Raw genomic sequence first — 21,069 nt, forward strand, 5'->3', positions numbered from 1 at the left:
AGTTTTATTGGCAATGGATAGTGCTCTATTTATGATTGGTGCAGAGTATCTTCTTTCTTTGAATATAGAGGCCATACAAGATGCTTCACTTTTAAAATCCGAATCGTTACTGCACAATCGTTTAAGCCATGGGTCTTCAAACTACGGCCCTCCAGTTGTTCAGGAACTACAATTCCCATCATGCCTTGTCATGTCTGTGAATGTAAGTGTGTTACAATACCTCATGGGATGTGTAGTTCTACAGCAGCTGGAGGGCCGTAGTTTGAGGATCCCTGGTTTAAGCCTAAGGTACTGTCCTACTGGGATGCTTATCGTGTGTTCTGGGTGACTAGAGTCGGCTTGCAACTAGGGTTGTCCTGATACCGATACTAGTATCGGTACCAATGCCGAGCATTTGTGCGAGTACTTGCAAATGCTCCTGATGCCCAGTCGGACACCTTTGATGAGAGAGTGGGCGGAGAGTGGGGCGGTGCCCTGGCGGGGGACAGAGAGCAGATCGAGTCCCCAGACGGGTAAGTAAAATGTAATTGTGACATGCACAAAGACTTGTATTTCTTCCTCCCTCCTTATGATCCAATGTTTGCGTGTCTTTCTCTGCTGGTCACCCTGGTATTTTGCTGGATGTGCTCCCCCCTGACTCTCCTGCCTGTTTGTTTCAATGCTGGAGGGGAGGGAGTTTTGATGAGCAGTTTTAACCACTAAGAGTGGCCCAGGGGGAGGGGAGAGCTGGGGGGGGGGGGCTGCCGCCTTTCTCTGATGGATTAGAAGAACTACCTCTTCAGGAGGGCAGGATGTGAGCTCACCTTGGGGAGGGGTCTGCCTTCTTCCCTGGAATCGCCTGAACTGCAGTGCCACCTGCTGACAGCTATTCTGTATTGCACCTATAGTGCTTAAAAGGTCACTAAAGGATTTTTTTTTTTTTTTTAGCTAAATGGCTTCCTTTACCTTACTGCAGTCCTAGTTTCATGTCCTCATTGTTCGTTTTTGCTCTGATGTTGCTGTAATCCTTCTCTGTTCTGAACACTTCCTGGTTGTCTTGTTTTCTGATGAAAAAAGTCATGGGAGCTTTCTATCTGTGGTCACTAATCAAGGAGGTGTGATTACTGTGTGTCTAAAACCCCTCAACATCAATCAGTTTCGTTTTACAAACCATCACTGCCCTGTATTGGCTCTGAGTTTCTGTACATCACATAAGCAGGAAACGGCATGCAAAAACAAAACTGAAACTGTAGGTACATTATATGATTGATTTTTATCTATTTTTAATCATTTTTAAAAGGAATCAGTTAACTATTATGTCTCTATACCCTGTAAACGTGTAAAGGTTTGATTGCTTTGCCCTTGGATGGCAATCAGTCATCCTTAAGTAACATAGTGCCGCATCCTAAAAGTATATTGAGGGGAAAGAGGAGCGAAAAATGGACTTTGTAGGCACTTTTTATATAAAAAATACAACATTTTCATTTAATAATCACTTTGACAATATAAACAAAATAATAAATAATTTTGATTAATAAAACATGTGTCGGATAATTAGAACCAAAAACAGTGGGCCGTGCTGAGTGAATCTGTTGGTATGGATCACTGAAGAACTTCGGTTCGCACTGGTCCACTCTTGGTTCAATCCTTTAACCATGTATAATGTTCCACAATTGGCTCTACTAGTTTCGCGGAGCTGATCCGCTTCATCGGGAGCTTGGAACTGAAACATAAAAAGTAAATATATCAAAAACAATAACAAAGTAACAACAGAATGCCGAAAACCTGGACCTGAGGATGAACCCAAACCAGGCCTACAGAATTCCTGTAGCAATTAACTCACCACATGGGATGATATTCTGTTCAAATGAGGAGCGTTAAAAACAGAGGCATCACCCTGCGGAGAAGACCACCTCCTGACCGACCCAGCCGAGTCAGACACGAGTAAGCATCACCAATCAGCAAGCATCAATAGGGCCGCAAGGAACCGTTCCACGAACAACCCAGGGGGGGCCCACTGGTACTGCAAGTAATGATAAAAATAGAGGGAGTGATAATAGATATAATAGACACAGGCAAAACGTCCTGTGCATGATAAGGGAATGAACACTGCCCTAGACCAAGAGTTTGTGGCAACAACATCTAAATAGGTTCTATTTTAAAGTATAATTAAATAATGAAATTAAGTAGAAAGATACCAGGGTCATCACTAGCAGAGCAGCTTCAGGTAGACTAGACGGCTAAGATTATATAGGAGTTTAGAGAGAAGACATCAGGCATAAAATAGCTGGGGCTAAGCAGAGCCCCAATTAGAGGTTAGGATGGTCACAGAGTACTAAAATCAGTGAAATATATATGTAGCCATGTCTGATTGGAGACCCAATCAGACATGGCTACATGTCTGACCCCTGGTCTAGGGCAGTGTTCATTCCCTTATCATGCACAGGACGTTTTGCCTGTGTCTATTATATCCATTATCACTCCCTCTATTTTTATCATTACTTGCAGTACCAGTGGGCCCCCCCTGGGTTGTTCGTGGATCGGTTCCTTGCGGCCCTATTGATGCTTGCTGATTGGTGATGCTTACTCGTGTCTGACCCGGCTGGGTCGGTCAGGAGGTGGTCTTCTCCGCAGGGTGATGCCTCTGTTTTTAACGCTCCTCATTTGAACATAATATCATCCCATGTGGTGAGTTAATTTCTACAGGAATTCTGTAGGCCTGGTTTGGGTTCATCCTCAGGTCCAGGTTTTCGGCATTCTGTTGTTACTTTGTTATTGTTTTTGATATATTTACTTTTTATGTTTCAGTTCCAAGCTCCCGATGAAGCGGATCAGCTCCGCGAAACTAGTAGAGCCAATTGTGGAACATTATACATGGTTAAAGGATTGAACCAAGAGTGGACCAGTGCGAACCGAAGTTCTTCAGTGATCCATACCAACAGATTCACTCCGCACGGCCCACTGTTTTTGGTTCTAATTATCCGACACATGTTTTATTAATCAAAATTATTTATTATTTTGTTTATATTGTCAAAGTGATTATTAAATTACAATTTTGTATTTTTTATATAAAAAGTGCCTACAAAGTCCATTTTTCGCTCCTCTTTCCCCTCAATATACCCTGTAAACAGTCCTTTCAGCAAAACAAATTTTTTCCTTTTACAACTCCTTTTAATAGAAGTTTAAAATCCAGTCAGTTAATGTGAAAAATTTGAGGTTCCTCAAGAGGTTGCCGGGGGTTTCTTCGGCAGTGATTTCCAACTCGCAGATAATAAAATAGTGACCCCAATGAATGTTTTCGCTATCTGTAAAGGGGCATTCTTCCCACTGACCAACAATGTAAGGAGCATTCTTCACATCATTAGTCTGTATTGTGGTTTGAAAATGGTCACATGACATAAAAAAAAAGTATCAGTAATCGGTATTGGCGAGTGCATGAAAGAAAGTATCGGTACTTGTCCTAAAAAAGTTGTATCGGGACAACCCTACTCGCAAAAAAAAGTGTTGCTGGCCGTGGGCTTGTTTTGAAACTGCCTGTTTGCTCAAGTCTCCTTTTGCACTTCAGATCACCCACGCTAGTATTGCCTAATTGATGGCTATGTTGGAGTACGTGGTCCAAAACTTGCTTCTGTTTGATGGCCAGCCACTTCCGTGATAGCCAATGGGAACCCAGAAGCTGCTTTCATACCACAGCCAGACTTTTTCATTTGAGTTGCTGCTACCGCCAACTTCAGTGTTCCAAAAGACACACTGTGGTGGACATCCTATGCTGGCTGATACAAGCCTTCAGTAAACACATCTTTGATTTTTAAGCCTAGACATCATGGTGATCAGGTATAATGAAATGTGGGGGATTCACTTTGAGTGACAGCTGCATGGATGGCGTCTTAAAATATGTTACAACTTGTGTATTCGAAATCATCATTTCGCTAACTGTTTAATTTTTATAAACTCTTTATTTCAAACTTCAACAGGGTGCAACAGACTAAAGTCTATCCATCATATAAATTGCAAGTGCAGTTGTGTAGGAGAAATAACCTATTGCAGTAAATACAGATTTTCAATTACAACATGTATACAAGATACCTCCAACGATAAGTGGAGGCCTTGGACAGTTCTGTTCCCACACTCATTTTCCATTTTCTGAGAGTGAGGGCGGGGGGGGAGGGGGGATTGATGAATATCGGGGAAAGGGGTAATTCTCCTTGGACTCGCTGCATCAAAGTGCCTCTCGGATCCGTCGACCTGCCCTGACCTCTGTATACAAACAAGTGAGTCCAGATTTAAGTGTTTCTCTGATCCTTCAAATTGGCCGTCAATTGCTCGATCACCTGCAGATCAGATCCTCGGATGAGCCATTGCTCATTGAGTAACATACAGCAGGGTCATCCGCATGAAACATCAGTTACCCTACAAATAGCCTGTATTTTAGGGCAAGGCCAAAAAATATGTAATATTACACTGGATTGTTGCACAAATCTGGAAGAAATGCACAAAGCGCACAAAGCACACAAAGATTTATGTAATAATACACATGCCTCCTTGTGTTTAGACAATATTTACTTATCTCGGTGTTCAGCTTTAAATATTAGACATGCTTTCATACTTTGTTCCTCTATTTGCCAAGGCTGTGACTGCTCAGTGCCCCTCTTGAAGAATATGGGGTTTTGGGGTGTTTCTTTCCACCCTTGAATTCTTATTATATTAAACGCTGTGCGACACAGGCCACCTATATGTTTCTTTGACTTCCAGCTGAGGAAAATTGCTGCAGCGAATATGCGTATATAGTTTGATTGATTTCAGCTACGGTTTGCTTAATTTCCAGTATATCTTATTCTTTCATATTTTGAATGCTGAACACTAAACGGGAAAAACAAAAACAAATGAGAAGCGCTCTGTATTCATTAAAGTATATCTAATCCCCAAAACCAATCTGTAATTATTTTTTTACACAAATGTAAGCATTTTATTGAACATTTACATGTCAGTAACATAAGCATATGCAATATATAACAGGCATAGGTGTACATGCACATACCTCATGCAGGAATTACAAAAGAGGAGCAGTAAAACGTAGCCAACGGGATAGTCAACTAAGATGTAATGCTTTACAGATTTAAACACATCCGAGACATTAAGTCCCTATGTGAGCAAAAGGGGATCCCTAGTAGGAAGGGACAAGGAGAGGGGGGGGCATAGAGTATAAAAAAAGGGGATTATATCTGGCCTGGATTTAATCCAGGTGAAATGTAGTGTTTATAGTTGGGGGTCCGCTTCTGGACTAGGCGGGGAAATCTCTATCTGTAAAGAACCCCAGGAGGCTATCCAAGTGGACCAGATCTTGTCAAATTTACTCATACAGTTCCTGTTTACATGCATCATTTTGTACAAAGGTAAAATGCATTTAGGGTACTCCGCCAGGCAGAAACAGGAGGTAGTGTGGCTTTCCATTTAAGTAAAACCCCTCTGAGAGCATAATAGGTGGCATATATTAGGAACAACTTTTGTGTACCTTCTCACAGTGGAGTCATATATACTGGTTGATCTCAACCTGGTTGATATCTTCCAGGACCTGCTCCCAAAGTCTGCAACAAGGGACAAGACCAAACCATATGCATAAAGGGCTCCTTCAGGTTCCCACAACGTGGACAAGACGAGAGCCTGTCAGGGTAGATGAACACTAATCTTTGTGGTGTTTAGTAAGCTCTGTGTAAAAAGTTCAGCTGTATAAAATGGTCTCTAGCTGAGATCATATTTGTGACGTAGGAGGAGACGCCATTCTCCCACTTTTCTTCAGAGAGGGAAGGTATATCTTGTTTACATTTCAGGAAGACTTTGGTCAATTTAGTGCAAGAGGACATGGTAAGGTGAAGATCTATCGAGGACAAGGGAGCAATCAAGACCCTTGTCATCGATAAAAGCTTCACTGGATCAGACTTAAGAGTTATACGAGTGGGAAACTGAGTAGGAAACTGATGTTGAAAGGCATGTCTCACCTGCAGGTACCTAAAGAACATCCAATTGGGAAGACTAAAAGTATCCTTAAGTTCTGAGAAGGTACGCAATCTGCGATCCGTCACTAAATGCTTCAAACCCACTATGCCCCTAGGCACACAGCTGAGGATTGGGTACACTGCGCATATGTGGGAGAGAAGGGTTACCCCTCAAATGTGTATGAGGGGAGAAAGTCCCCTGGGAGCCGTGCTTTCCTTGGATAAGACTGACAGGCGTCTCAGCCAATCGGGTTCACCGGTTCTGGTTACCAGTAACCTGATTGGCTGAAGCGGCATCGAGGGCGGGAGAAGACATCGAGGGACGTAGGAGGATGGCTGACCCCCCAGAAAGGTAAGTGCTGGGTGGGGAGGGGCATTTTACAGGGCACAGTGGCGACAATTAAAGGGCACAGTGGCGAAAAAAGGGCACAGTGGTGACAATTGGTGGCTGCGTTTGATGGCATGGCACAGTGGCTGCATTTGATGGGCACCGTGGCTGCATTTGATGGGCACAGTGAGGCTGCAATTGTGTGTGTTTTTTTTTTTTTCCTGTTTGCGCCCCCCCCCCCCCCCCCACTGCGATGGAGGAGATAGGAACACAGGATTATGTTTAGGGCAGTGGCTCCCAAACTGCGGCCCGCATGCTGCAGGTACCAATGATGGGTCACTATTCCTCCCACTGATACCAACAATGGGGCACCATTTCTCCCACTACTAAAACCAATGATGGGACATTGTTTACCCCAACTGACACCAGGGTGTTTTCTAATCCCACTGGACCCCCTAAAAGCCTGAATGACAGTCACTCTGCTTAGAAGGTGTGGAGACCCCTGGTTTAGGGTTTTGGATTTGGCTTTGTTGACCTGAAGATTTGAGATGGTTGGAAAAGCTAAGTGGGTGCTGAATATGTTTTTGGTAAAGTAACGAGGTGGGAGAAGACTTGCAGAAGGAGGTAATCGGTGAATGTCATGATTTTATGGTGGGGAATATAGCTTGCACAATCTGTCCCTATGAAGTGGACCCTAGAATGGGTGCTCGGGGATGCAGAGAACTGAGGTCTGTGTTCTTGCCCCTTTTAGTAAAGATCTACTGTACCTTTTGGCAGGGTTTAATTTACAGAGGGGATGCTTTAGCTTCTCATTATGTAATTTACATTTTAGGGTGTATTTTTTTTTTTTTTTTTTTTTTATAAAGTAGTAAATGTGATTTCACCAAACATTTTTTGGTGGTGTATCCATAATTTAAAACCTAAGACTTGGAAGATTCACCTGCAGAGAATGTTTACTGAATTTTAGATTTTCTGCTCTTTAATAATGCCCCTCTGAAAAAGTGATCCGAGGTGTAGTATTGGCTGTAGCTACAACAGTATATTCTGTAGATCATTGTTGCGATGGTGTCTGGTACAAATGGTTGCTTATCTTTGTGTGCTCTCGTGAGAATTCCTTTTTAGATTTGTTTGCCTCTCTTTGTTCACATTGAACATTTTAAGTTTCCGTCTACATTTCCCATTGTTTCTGGTTGATGTGTATTTGCATTGAGTCGCAGTGTTTGAAAAACTATTTGTCTAACACACAGCTCACACTTTACTGCAGCTTTTAAATGGTTCAGTATTGATATTATTTTGTTTGTGATCAAGTTCTTGTTTGCAGAAGTCCACTCTTGATTCTGTGATCTGTATTGGACATCTAGCACATCACCTAGGTTTTTTTGCTCTCTTCTGGGTCTTATCGGCTGTTTAAAAAAATCTGTATAATTTTTTTTCAGTGTATGCATAACACAAAATAGTGAAAAACTGCAACAACTTCATAGGCGATTCTTTCTAATATTTACAACTCGTCAGAATACAATTAACATTAAATGATGGCCCTAGTATTATCCCTTACTCAAGTGTGCATGGTAATACAGGTGTGTTGTACAATTGGCTCTTATGTTCTGATTTCTTTTGGGGTTTGAATTTTTTAAACGTTATTGCTGTTACAAGTGGGCTATGTGATAGTACTATTGTGTGACATGTTCTCTTTAATATAGAGAATGAAGTCTCCATGTAGTTGTGCCACAGCAGACTGAGGACAAGTCCCTAAACACTTGCTGAGCAGTTCTGGATTTGCTGTATAGAATAAAGCTTGATGAAGGAAAATTCTCATAGTTTCTCCAACCTAAAGGTATTTTAATGCTGGCCATACGCTATACGAAAAATTGTCCGAACCCATTTTTTGAAAAAACGAACATTCGACTGTGAGCGCAAACGATACTGCCATCATTTAATGACCGATAAATCGTTCAGTGGACATAAATGAATGCATTTTTTGTTCATAATATATTATTTTAATTTTTTTTGTTTACATATACCTAGTGCAGACATATTAACCTTTCAATTTATCATTTGTTTGGCAGAAAATTTCCAAACCTGTCCTTCGTTTTTTCGGCTCAAACATCCCAATGATTATCAATTTTTGTGCCTATTAACTAGGGTTGTCCCGATGCCACTTTTTTTTAGGACCGAGTACAAGTACTGATATTTTTTATCAAGTACTCGCCGATACCGATACAATTTGTTTTTTTTTAACAATGCTTTCTTTTCTTTTTTCTTTTTTTGTGGGGGGGGGGGGGGGGGGAATGGACAGTGTCAGTGTGTGTTTTTTTTTTTTTTATTATTATTTATTTTTTTACAATTTTTTTTTTTATTTTATTGAAATTCCCTTTTTTTTTTTTTTTTTTTATCATCACCCCTGTTGGGGGGCTTTGGTGAGCTATCAGGGGTCTTCACAGACCTCTGACATCTCCCCTCTGAGACAGAGAGAGGGACTAGGGACAGATATTCCCCAGTCCCTTTCTCGGCAGCCTCAGCTGCACTGAAAATGAGAGAAGACAGCGGCTTCTCTTCATTAACTGAAACATTGTAAACACAGTTTACGATGTTTCAGTTATGTGAATGTACAGAGTCAGTGATCACTGACTCTGTACATTCGGAAAAGGTAGGAGACGGATTTTCCGGCTCCTACCGCTGCTCTCCATCCTGACAGTTCGAGGGGGACGCGGCGGCAGCACGGAGGGGGGACGCTGCGCCGACACGGAAAAAGACGGCAGCAGGGAGGGGGACACGGAGGGGTACAGCAGCAGAATGGAGGGGGGCTGGAGGAGGATACAAGGACAGTCAGTGGCGATCGGTGCTTGTAACTCCCCCACTGCACTGATCACCCTGACTGTCTAGGTATTGGTTGAAGCATCGGAGCATTTGCCCGAGTACAAGTACTCGGGCAAATGCTTGGTATCGGGACAACCCTACTATTAACTGCCCGAAAAACGGTCAAAATTACAGAATTTAGACCAATTTTTTTTCCTATAGTGTCTGGCCAGCATAAGTGATTCTCAGGAGAAACCTGTTAGGGTGTAGAAGGCTGTACATCTGCTTGGGTCCCTTCTGCATTGATCTTCTTAGCTGACGCAACCAAAAAAAAAAAAATGGAACCTCTGCTTACCCCCCCCCCCCCCGTATCACATTTGGCACCTTTCAGGGGGAGGGGGGTGCAGATACCTATTTATAATACAGGTATTTGCACCCACTTCCGGGCATAGACCCCCGCCAATTACCATAAGTTAGTCTAAAATCGGGTCATGTAATCCAACTGTTCTGTTTCCTGTTTCAAAAGATGGAGCCTAGAAGAAGGAATCTCTGCAGATGCTCACGTTGGTAAATTATTGTAGTTGGTTGACTCTGCAAAACAACCAGGCATGGCACAAGATAGTTCTTTGCTGTCAGTCCACTTTTAGAAGTGGAGTCAGAGGTGGAAAGTTGCTGATGTTGAGCTCTACCATTAGTGAAACAGAAATGGTAGCAGAAGTTCACTTTAATATGGTGCCTGATATGACGCATGCTGACTTCAAAGCAATAATAAAAAAGGTATGACACGTTGATTAGGGGTTAGAATAAAAAATTGCATGGCCTTCCACTTTAACAATAAACAACGTGAGTGTCCTTGGCTTTGAATGTCTCCATAATACACGTCATTTGTATACACTGATAGTGGTCACACCTTTAATCTGAAGAACAAGGTCATTTTATAGTGATAAACCTTGGCAGAGTTAAACCGGTTTCCCTGCTTGCATTGTGTTTAGTTACAGTCCAGCCGTCTGTATTCCCAGTGTACAGTTCAGAGTTTATCAAAAACTAGATATTTCTCAATACCAGTGAAGCACTGGTCAAGGTTGGATGAGGGGGATGCTTTGCATCTGATATAGGAGCTCAAGGTTATGTTAACATAACCACAGGTCAGGGTTACCGGCTAAATGATATTCATTGTGCCTTTGTGTCTTCATCCAGTGTCTGCTGATTTTTATGTGTTTTGAAGACGGTCCTAATGGGTACAAGGTGGGCCGTAGGTGTGAGAGAGTGGTTGAACATACACTCATGGGCTGATTGCCCTCAGAGCCAAAGCTGTTTTGTGTGCTCCATTAAAAGCAATTTTACGACTTGGACTGCTTTAGTTTTTCCATATATTTATTGCCAAATTGAACCTTCAGTTTTAATCTACTTAAAGCGGATCTCCTGCGGCCATTCGTTTTTTTTTTTTTGGGGGGGGGGGCATCAAATTATTTATGTCGTATAAACAGAGAACTCGCGCTTCTGCTGTTTAAAGTCATCCGCTGTCCGATTTTGTCTGGAATTAGAACTTTCATTTTGCTTGTGGGCACTGTGAAGCCCACAAGCACTCATTTCCTTGTTCCGAGCAGTGACGTCGACTTCCGTGTTTCCATCTAAACAAGTGGTGTCACGTCACATTCGCCTCTCCTATCACAGATTGCTCCGGAAGTGACGTCCCGTCGCCGCCATCTTGCTACACCGCTTGACCCTTCTCACTCTATCATTACTGCGCAGGATTGTGGGGAGTAGCAAGATGGCGGCGACGAAACGTCACTTCCGGAGCAATCTGTGATGGGGAGCCTGATGTGACGAGCTAGCAGCGTCGCGCTTTAGGAAATCTCGCGATAACTCAGAGGAAACCTCCGCAGAAAAGCTCCCAGGAGGCATTGCGGGTAAAGGATATGACACGCTACCTGAAGACTACCCGCAAAAGAGAGACAGGAAGCTGAGTGACATCTGCTGATAACAAATGTAATGTCACAGAAAAAAAAAACTTCCATTCCTTAATGCATTCTAGTCTGCTTTTTGATTAAGATAATTGTAACAGGAGTGACTTTTGGGCACAGATTGAGCCAGGAGATGGGGTACACATGTTGGATTGTTTTGGCGTGGACAGTGATTTACAGTATATCCCTTAATGCCTGCAAAGAATATTCTGACTCATTTCTATGCTTAGCCCTGACTAGTGACATGCTAATTGAGTCAGGGCTCCTGGAAGACATTCCATTGTCCTTGTGTAAAGGTGTTAACCCAGGTCTGCTCCCAGAACTCTAATTATGCATGCTAAATACGGTTTATGTGTGATAACACTGTCTACAGCCTGTTGATGCTCAGAGGTGTGAATAGGTGTCAAGCTGTATGCGGAGACGAAACGTCTGCCTAGGGAACTCAGTGGGTGAAGGTGTTTTGTTGTTATTAATTAAGGAATGTTTAGTAATTAGTAGGGTTGTCCCGATACCACTTTTTTAGGACCGAGTACAAGTACCGATACTTTTTTTCAAGTAGTCGCCGATACCGAATACCGATACTTTTTTTAAATGTGTCCCCAAATGCAGCCATGTCCCCCCCCCCCCCATATGCAGCCATGTCCCCCACATATGCAGCCATGTCCCTCTAGCCATGTCCCTCACATATGCAGCCATGTCCCTCACATATGCAGCCATGTCCCTCACATATGCAGCCATGTCCCTCTAGCCATGTCCCTCACATATGCAGCCATGTGCCTCTAGCCATGTCCCTCACATATGCAGCCATGTCCCTCTAGCCATGTCCCTCACATATGCAGCCATGTCCCTCTAGCCATGTCCCTCACCTATGCAGCCATGTCCCTCTAGCCATGTCCCTCACATATGCAGCCATGTCCCTCACATATGCAGCAATGTCCCTCTAGCCATGTCCCTCACATATGCAGCAATGTCCCTCTAGCCATGTCCCTCGATGCGGCGGCAGCGGCGGGGGGGGGAAAGGGGGGGGGGGAAAGTATTCTATTTAGGTATCGGGGGTATTTGCGCGAGTACGAGTACTCCCGCAAATACTCGGTATCGGTCCCGATACCGATACTGGTATCGGTATCTGGACAACCCTAGTAATTAGCCTTGGTGTGTGATTAGGGGGATGGAGATCTCATTGTTGCTTTAATGCCTTGTACTGTATAAAAAGCTGAGAAGAAACCATTAAAGTATCATTACATTTGAAACCAGAAGCACAGAGCTGTGTCTCGTGTCTGGGGGGAATTCTTATGGATCGGGTCCTGTTGGTTGGAGTGTCGATAAGCTGTCTTGGATGGGATGGAAGGTCGTAAACGGTGGTGACTGTTACAATAATGTATTGAAATAGGGTGGAGCTCCGCTTTAACACAGTCAAGGTCCATCAAAATGAAAGTAGTTCAATATCTTATAGCGCATTTTTTAAAGCAACCACAGCTTGGCAGAGTAGAAAAGCCTGCCCCTGCCAGAGGCTACAAAGTGGGTCAGCTGCACTTTGTGGGAAAGTGGTGGTTACATTGTAGAGGTTTGACACTTACACTACCATCAGCAAAGCTTATCCTCCCTGCTAATTTGAGAGCTCAGGTGCTGACTCAGCAAGAGGTGTGTTTTATATATCTGCATAGAGATCTCTATTTCTACGCAGAGGGCAGGTGGCCTTCTCTACAGCATGCTGGCAGGGGACAGGACTTTTTGCTTGGGCTGTGACTGATTTTCGGTTCTCGGTCAACTCTGAGTAGAGAGCGGTAACTGTCAGTCACTGTGCTTTGCCCCTCCCCTGGAGCACCGGGCTAGAGAGAGGGATTGGATGGTTCAGGCTCTCAGCAGAGCTCTGAAAAGCTGAGCTAGTTTCCAATCGGGCATCTGGGTGGATCCCGACATTTTGGGATATTTGTACTGGACTGGCATTTTCGGGCCTTGTGAGATGAGGCTGCACATCAGAATTGATCGATATTCATATACCATATTTTGTGGATTAATGAACACAAATTTGGGTAATATTCACCAAGGAAATGTAGCTGTATACATTTTAACTTGGTGTTTAACTTAAAAAATAAATAAAGATCCTGTTGCTTTTAAAGCATTATATACAGCACAGTGCTTTTGCTGTGTAATTTGCCCCCTGTATCACTTGAAATGCCTGACTGATCCTTAGTTTCTGCCCTCCCCTATGTACTTTGACCACGATACATCGGAGCTGCTAAGCCGTGACACTGTTGTCAGCATACGTGCCTCCGTCAGCCGCATCCCTTCTTTCTCTCCTGTGTCCTCTCCCCCTCTCTGACTCTGCTCCATGTCGATGCCACCCCCTCCCGTCCGGCTGCTCAAATTACTGTTAACGTTTCATCTAATGTCGCCCTGTGATTGTGCTTTATTAAAAATGCAGCTATATACCTTGTTTACTGATCGCAGATCGGCGATCACGTGACATGCCGCCCCTCATTTCTCTCACATGACAGCTGCAGTGGCTGCCTCTCTCCCCCCCCCCCCCCCGAAAGTTAGTGGGGGATCCTCTGCTCTGCCCGCTGCAGCTGTCGGCCAGAGGGGAGAGTAGCGGCATGTCACGTGATTGCCGATCTGCGATCAGTAAACAAGGTATATAGCTGCATTTTTAATAAAGCAGTTACAGGGGGACGTTTGATGAATCAACAGAGGATAATGTAAAGTAAACCCTGTGGGTTAACAAACACTTAAAATTTATGAAGAAAGAATATTTTATTTCCAAAATGTTATAACAAAATCAAAGAAAAACTTGTTGGTTTCTTTTTAAAATTAAAATTTTGTTCACCAAGAAATAAAAAACCCCCACCGATGATTAAATGCCACCAAAAGAAAGCTCTTTGTGTGAAAAAAAGTGATTTGCAGGAGAGGTGCGAGGGCCGCTTGACTTCTGATCTAAGAGGGGGAGGGGGTGGGGTGCTCTGCACATCCTAGACTTAGATACAACCGGCCCTTTAAGGGCAACTGATGTGGCCCCATGAGATAGATTGACACCCCTATTATATACCCTCTACTTTTGTCCCAGTAGGCATTCAAGGAGGGTCCTTGTGAAAGATTCATGTAAAACCAAAAATCTCAGTGTAGGTCAATTGAATGTTGGCTTTATTCCTGTTTTTCCAGCTTTTATTTGATGACGAGTAAAAAACAGATGCTTTCTTCTACAAAAAATAAATAATCTGAGCTATTTAATGTTTCCACAGAGCTTCATCTCTGATATTAAAACATTGATCCTGGGTGAAAGTGGAGCCTGTGGCGATCTGTGCTTGTTGTAATATTGCAGAACATGAACTCCGTGCAAAGCCTCAGGAAAGCATTAGAAGCAGCAGTCCGCCATGAGTCATTAATTAAAGGATCATGTGCCGTATTAGCAAGTAGATTGATGGACCCGCTATATTGCCTTTGATTGCACATAAGCGGCTCTGCACTTTTATTACTTTGTGAGTTGCTGTAATTGTGTTCCCAAAAATATTGTTTGCCTGTCCACTTTAACTAAATCTAGCAGTAATGCACAAAACGTACTAGAAACAAACAGGTTTGTTTGCATCACCACATACGCAGTGTTTTCACCAAGACGAAACAATGAGGCTTGGGAGGTGACAAACGATTGTTAAGTAATACCAATAATGGAAGATGAATGTGAGTGTCACAAATATCTTGATTTCTGACGTGCAGTATCCCCTATGCTACTGGTGCAGGAGATGTTCTGCTAAATGACTGTGTATGTATGTGTGTGCACGTATAATATTCCTTTTATTGCACATTTGTCAAACAGGATAGAACAGAAATATGTACAGTGCATCTGAAATTCATACCGCTTCACTCTTTCCACATTTTATGTTACAGCCTTATTAAAAACAATATATAAAATTCATTCTTTTTCTTAAAATTCTACAAACAATACCCCATAATGACAACATAAAATAAATTACTGTAATTGCTGGCGTATAAGACTACCTTTTACAATTAAAAAAACTGGCCAAAAAGCAGGGGTCGTCTTATACGCCGGGTCAGCTGCTCGGATGCCTGCTGGATGTGCGTTAATACTGTATGTAGCTTCGGCTACATACAGTATATAACGCTTAGCCAATCCCGGTGAGCAATGTATTCAAATGCTCGGATTGGAGTAACAACCTCTGCCAATCCGAGCAGGCTACATACAGTAGCCTGCTCGGATTGGCTTTGAGAGTCAGAGTGTGGGCTGATGATGTCACAGCCTCTGCCAATCCAAGCAGGCTTTGTATTCATTAATAGAATACATTGCTCGCTGTGATTGGCTCCAGCCAGCAAGAAGGAAGAAGAATATGGCTCCAGAAGGAAGAAATATGAAGCGTCAGAAGCTTTAGAAGGGGGGTCGTCTTATACGGTGAGTACAGGCAAAAAATCTTAAAACTGTAAAATTAGGGGGTCGTCTTATACGCCTGGTCGCCTTATACACCAGCAAATACGGTAGTTTGAAATCTTCACAAATGTAATGTAAAATAAAGAAAAGTATTCAAAACCTTTGCTCAGTACTTTGTTGAAGCACCAATTACAGCCTCAAGTCTTTGAGTATGATGGTACAAGCTTGGCACACCTATTTTTGGGCAGTTTCTCCCATTTTTCTTTACAAGGCCTCTCAAGCTCGATCAGGTTGGATGGGGAGAGTCGGTGCACAGTAGAGCTGCACAATTAATCGTTAAAAAATCGTGATCTCGATTCAACCCCCTCTGACGATCTCCAATGCAGAGTTTGCCGATTTCTTTCATATAACAAGTGGAGAGACTTATCTGCTCACCGGGCAGTCTGCCAAGTTTTTAACAGGAAACATTGTAACCAACGGTTCCTTCTTAGGGCCCTTTCAGACGTGCGGACCGTATGTCCGCTTTTTTATCCATCCGTTTGCGGATGAAAACGGGACATACATTGGTCCCTATGTGATTGCGGGTGTCAGCGGATAAACATCCGCTGACACCCGTAATCACCCGCCTCCGCAAAGATCCGATTTTTGCAGATGGAAGAATGCCCTATTTTTTCTTCCGTCTGCGGATCAGATGAACACGGACACACGGTCCGTGTTCATCCGATCCCCTATAGGCGAGAGCGGAGAAAAGACAGGGCGGTCCCTGCACAGTGTGCGGGGACCGCCCTGTCAGCCGCCGGCTCAGCGGGGATACACGGAGCGATCCCCGCTGAGCTTATGGACACACGGAGGCGGATCATTACTGATCAGCCCCGTGTGAAAGGGCCCTTATATCAAACTTCTGTGTGTAAATGCAGGAAGTTTAACCACTTAAAGTCCAAATCTTTTTCTGACACTTGTTAAAGGAGTTCTCCAAGCTAAAACTTTTAACCCCCGCTGTGCCCGGGCTGTAAAACTATACAAAATAAACTTTCACTTACCTGCCTACGATCCCCCGTTGTTCCGATATCGCCGTCCCGTTCTCCGGTCCTTTCCACTTCCTGCGGGTCGGTGACTCACAGTGCGCTCAAGCTATCAGCGGCCGCAGCAATGTCCCGTCGCGGCCGCTGATAGGCTGAGCGCACTGTGAGTCACCGACCCGCAGGAAGTGGAACAGACCGGGACCGGAGAACGGGACGGCGATATCGGAACAACGGGGGATCGTAGGCAGGTAAGTGAAAGTTTATTTTGTATAGTTTTACAGCCCGGGCACAGCGGGGGTTAAAAGTTTTAGCTTAGAGAACTCTAAGTTAAAATCAATATTTTTTGCTAGAAAATTACTTGGAATCCCTAAACATTATATATCGGGGATAAGCAATTAGCGGACCTCCAGCTGTTGCAAAACTACAAGTCCCATCATGCCTCTGTCTTTGGGTGTCATGCTTGTGGCTGTCAAGAGTATTGCTATGCCTCATGGGACTTGTAGTTCTGGAACAGCTGGAGGTCCGCTAATTGCATATGCCTGTTATATATCATTTAGCAGAGACCCTAGGAAATAATATTGCCATTGCTGCAATATTTTATGTCACACTGTATTTGCCCAGCGGTATTTCAAATGCAAATTTTTGGGAAAATATAAATTTCAATGAAAATAAAAAAAAAAAACGTAAAGTTAGCCCATTTTTTTTTTTTTATGTGAAAGATGATTTTACGCTGTGAGAATCGTGATCTATCTTCTAAGCAAAAAAAATGTGATTCTCATTTTAGCCAGAATCGTGCAACTAGTGCACAGCTATTTTCCGATCTCTTTAGAGATGCTTAATTGTGTTTAAAGTCTGGGCTCTGACTGGGCCACTCAAGGGATATTCACAGATTTGTCCCAAAGCCACTCCTTTTTGTTATCTTGGCTGTGTGCTTAGGGTGGTTGTCCTGTTGGAAGGTGAACCTTTGCCCCAGTCTGAGATCCAGAGCACTCTGGTAAGGGGGTTTTTCGTCAAGGATGTCTCTGTATATTTCTACATTCATCTTTCCTTCGATACTAACTAATCGCTCAGTTTCTGACGCTGGCAAACATCCCCACAGCATGATGCTGCCACCACCATGCTTCACTGGATGGATGTATTGGTCAGGTGATGAGCGGTGCCTGGTTTCCTCCAGACATGATGCTTGTCATTCAGGCCAAAGAGTTCAATCTTTCATCACAGAATTTTGCTTCTCATGGCCTGAGAGTCCTTCAAGTGCCTTTTTGGAAAACTCCAGGCGGGCTGTCATGTGCCTTTTTACTGAGGTGTGGGTTCCATCCGGCCACTTTACTATACAGGCCTGATTGGTGGAGTGCTGCAGAGATGGTTGTTCTGGCCGTTTCTCCTCTTTCCACAGAGAAATGCTGGAGCTCTGTCAGAGGGACCTTTGGGTTCTTGGTCACCTCCCTGACTAAGGCCCTTCTCCCCCCAATCGCTCAGTTTGGCTGGCCTACTCTAGGAAGAGTCCTGGTGGTTCCAAACTTCTTCCATTCACGGATGGCCGTTGTGCTCATTTGGGACCTTTTTAATTCTGCAGATTTTTTTTTTTTATTTTTTTTGTTCCCATTCAGACTATTGCATCCATCCTGAGAGAACTTCTGTGTGTGGAGCTTTTGCATTCTGTCTTGAGAAACCAGTGACAAAAATAAGCCATAGCATATGCAAATCCAGGGTCATCTGTCTGTATAGCAATGGGGCTTTATCAGACTTGCTTATGCAGAAAACACATTCTTTCCAGAGTGTTAGTTGTTGTTCTTATATCTTTATTATGTAACTGGAAGGTTTCTCCTTCAAACACGGCTATTTATTACTTGTTCTAAACTCTTCTGGGCCTGCTGACCAAAATGTTTTCATAACTGCACAAAGGCAAGTTCAAATTAAACTTGCCATATCGATTTTGCATCAGACTGTGCTGTCCTCAGGCCAAAAGAACCCTTCAGACACTGTCTGAGAATTCCACTTATCTGCCATAGGGAGCCATTGATGCCTGGTCTACACAAGCTCTAATATAGGGCAACTTTTGAAACTCCCCCTTTTTTTTTTTTTTTTTTTTTAAGTAATCTGTTTTAGGTTTTGGGTAACTGGTCTTAAAATTTATTTAGGAAGAGATTATTTTTCATTGCTGTTGGAGAGATTTTGTTGATTTACAGTTATTTTTATTTTTTTTCATTGGCCATGATAACTATACCTAGGATTTATTTATTTCTTTTATTTGCATTCAGCCACTATTTCCCCAAAGGCAAGATGCTGATCTGGATCTTTCGTTGCGTTTTTTTTTTTTTTCTGTAGATAATACTATACCGCAACTAAAATCATTCATTTTAAGGGTTACTTTACTGTTCTGGGTGCTTGGGTAATGGTTGATACGTTGTAAAATTGTCTTAGCGATTCTTTGGCCATTTAATACCCTTCCTGATATGCTTCAATACAAACTGTAATATTCTAATTCTAGATGAAGAAGACTTTGAAACCTTGAAAAAGAAACCAAAAGAAAATGGTAGATCTGCATTGCCCCTCCCTGCAAAGCCTCAAGTCACAGCCACAAAAAGCCATGCTCCAGCCAAAGTCAAAACCCCAGAAAAGCGAATGTGTACATCAGTGGTGGATTTCTTTGGCATGAGCAACATTAAACGATCCAACAAGAAACTTGTGGAAGCCAAGAAAGAAGAGGTACAGAGCTTTCCTTGACTATGCAGAATTGTGATAAAAAAATTACTCCATGAGGTCTACATGGTTCTCCATTCGGATTTTGAGCTTTTGTTCTTTTCTGTACAGTATATCTTGAAGTATAGCCAAAGCTCTTTTGGCTATACTATCTTGAAGTATATCAAGTATATCTTGAAGTATAGCCAAAGCTCCTTTGGCTATACTTTTCCTGGGGATCACATGAGTGCAGTTCATTCTGCACTCCTGTGACCCCCCCCCCCCCCCCCCCCCTTGTCGGCTGATGTCAGAGACCCGGTCCAGGCTCTGAAAAGATCCTGACCCGGCAGCTGGCTTAACCTCTCAGCAAGCTGCTAAGAGGCTGAGCCAGCCTCAGCCCCTCCTGTCGCCTACAGCTCAGTACTCTAGTGAGCACTGGAGGAGCAGAGAGCCAGTGACTGACCGTCACTAGCTCACAGAACACTGAGACCCCAGAGGTCCTTGATCGCTCAGTCAGTTCATAGAGCCAGCTGGGGAAAGATTCAGGATCCACCTAGGTGAGTGGGTGTGTATATGTGTGTATATATATATATATATATATATATATATATATATATATATATATATATATATATATATATATATATATATATATGTATATGTATGTATGTGTGTGTGTGTATATATGTGTGTATATGTATATATGTGTGTGTGTATATATATATATATATATATATATATATATATATCAAATTTCACGATATGCTTTTTTTTTTTTTTTATGCTAAATCGACTCCCGGCATGATTCTGCTTGCAAGCAGAACTAAACTGTATCTCCGCACCACCAACTGAAAATGCTGCTTTATTAAATTTTATTATTCAGTTTCAAACTTGCCCATCTATGTCTCCATGTTTTATTTTGTTGAGAAATCACTTTTAAAAACGCTTGCCCAGCATTTCTTGTCCTGTCCACCTTTTAGGGGCAAGATGATTCCTGTAGCACTTCCTGGAATCCATCTGCCCTCAACTCAGACATGCAGGCAGGAGGGTGTGCTTAGCTGAGAAAAAAAAAGTAAAGAGAATATACCTTCCCATCTATTTTCTAAAGCTAGAAGCAGAAGGATTAAAAATAATTATGCTCATTGAGAGAGTTTTATTCTTCTTTAACATTCTGTGTAGTTTTACAAGTGGTGGACAGGACAGCAAAATACACAGAGGAGTTGACCACAGACTACTTCAGCTTTTGTTTATTGCACTGTATACTCAGATAATTACCATAGTAAACACAGCTAATTGTAAGCGTCTAGTCAATATAATACATGGCTAAAATGGGAAGGTAAATAGTTTTTAGATCTGAGAAAGTATGGACTTTAAACGGTGCCCATTTCCACTCTAGGAAAACGACAGCCATAATATTACTATTCTATGAACTTTCCTTTCATTTGATATATTTAATACCTTTTCAGTAATTGTTAGTTTTTAACTATTTTGTCTTTTCCCCAATGTACAGCCTCGGAAAAGCAGTGCTGACTCTTCAATGGATGATGAAGCTGTTGCTAGACAGTTGCAGCTTGCAGAAGATGAAGAGGTGAGTGAAAGCAACTTATTAAGCTAATTAATCTAAAATCTCAATGAAACGGCTTGGTCATAGTTTCCTTCTAAGGCCCCTTTCACACGATTGGGCCCTTCAGGTCTGCCTGTCTGTTTTGTCGGCGGACCTAAATCAGACGGATGATGATACGTCCCCATCCGTCCATATCGGATCGGGTGAGATCTGATATAGACAGGGAAATGCCAGCCATTCTCAACTGGACTTCAGTGAAACCCCTAGGGTTGCTGTGGGTTCTTTGAGCTATGGCTGGCTGCATAAGCCAAGGGACCATACCACTTGACGGAGCTTTGTTGTTTTTAAGCTGTAAGGGTAGCA

The 21,069-nt window shown here is 42.8% G+C and overlaps 1 protein-coding gene across 2 annotated transcripts in view; it reads left to right on the forward strand.

Moving 5' to 3' along the window:
• RFC1 (replication factor C subunit 1) overlaps positions 1 to 21,069 on the forward strand; it is a 97,337-nt gene that overhangs the window by 30,044 nt on the left and 46,224 nt on the right. For both annotated transcript variants that reach the window (XM_040335123.1, XM_040335124.1), the window contains exons 5-6: positions 18,952 to 19,169; positions 20,653 to 20,730. In XM_040335123.1, the coding sequence (XP_040191057.1) occupies positions 18,952 to 19,169; positions 20,653 to 20,730 (296 nt within the window). The remainder of the gene's footprint in view (positions 1 to 18,951; positions 19,170 to 20,652; positions 20,731 to 21,069) is intronic.

This window comes from Rana temporaria, chromosome 1 (genome assembly GCF_905171775.1).
Source record: "Rana temporaria chromosome 1, aRanTem1.1, whole genome shotgun sequence".
Taxonomy (NCBI): domain Eukaryota; kingdom Metazoa; phylum Chordata; class Amphibia; order Anura; family Ranidae; genus Rana; species Rana temporaria.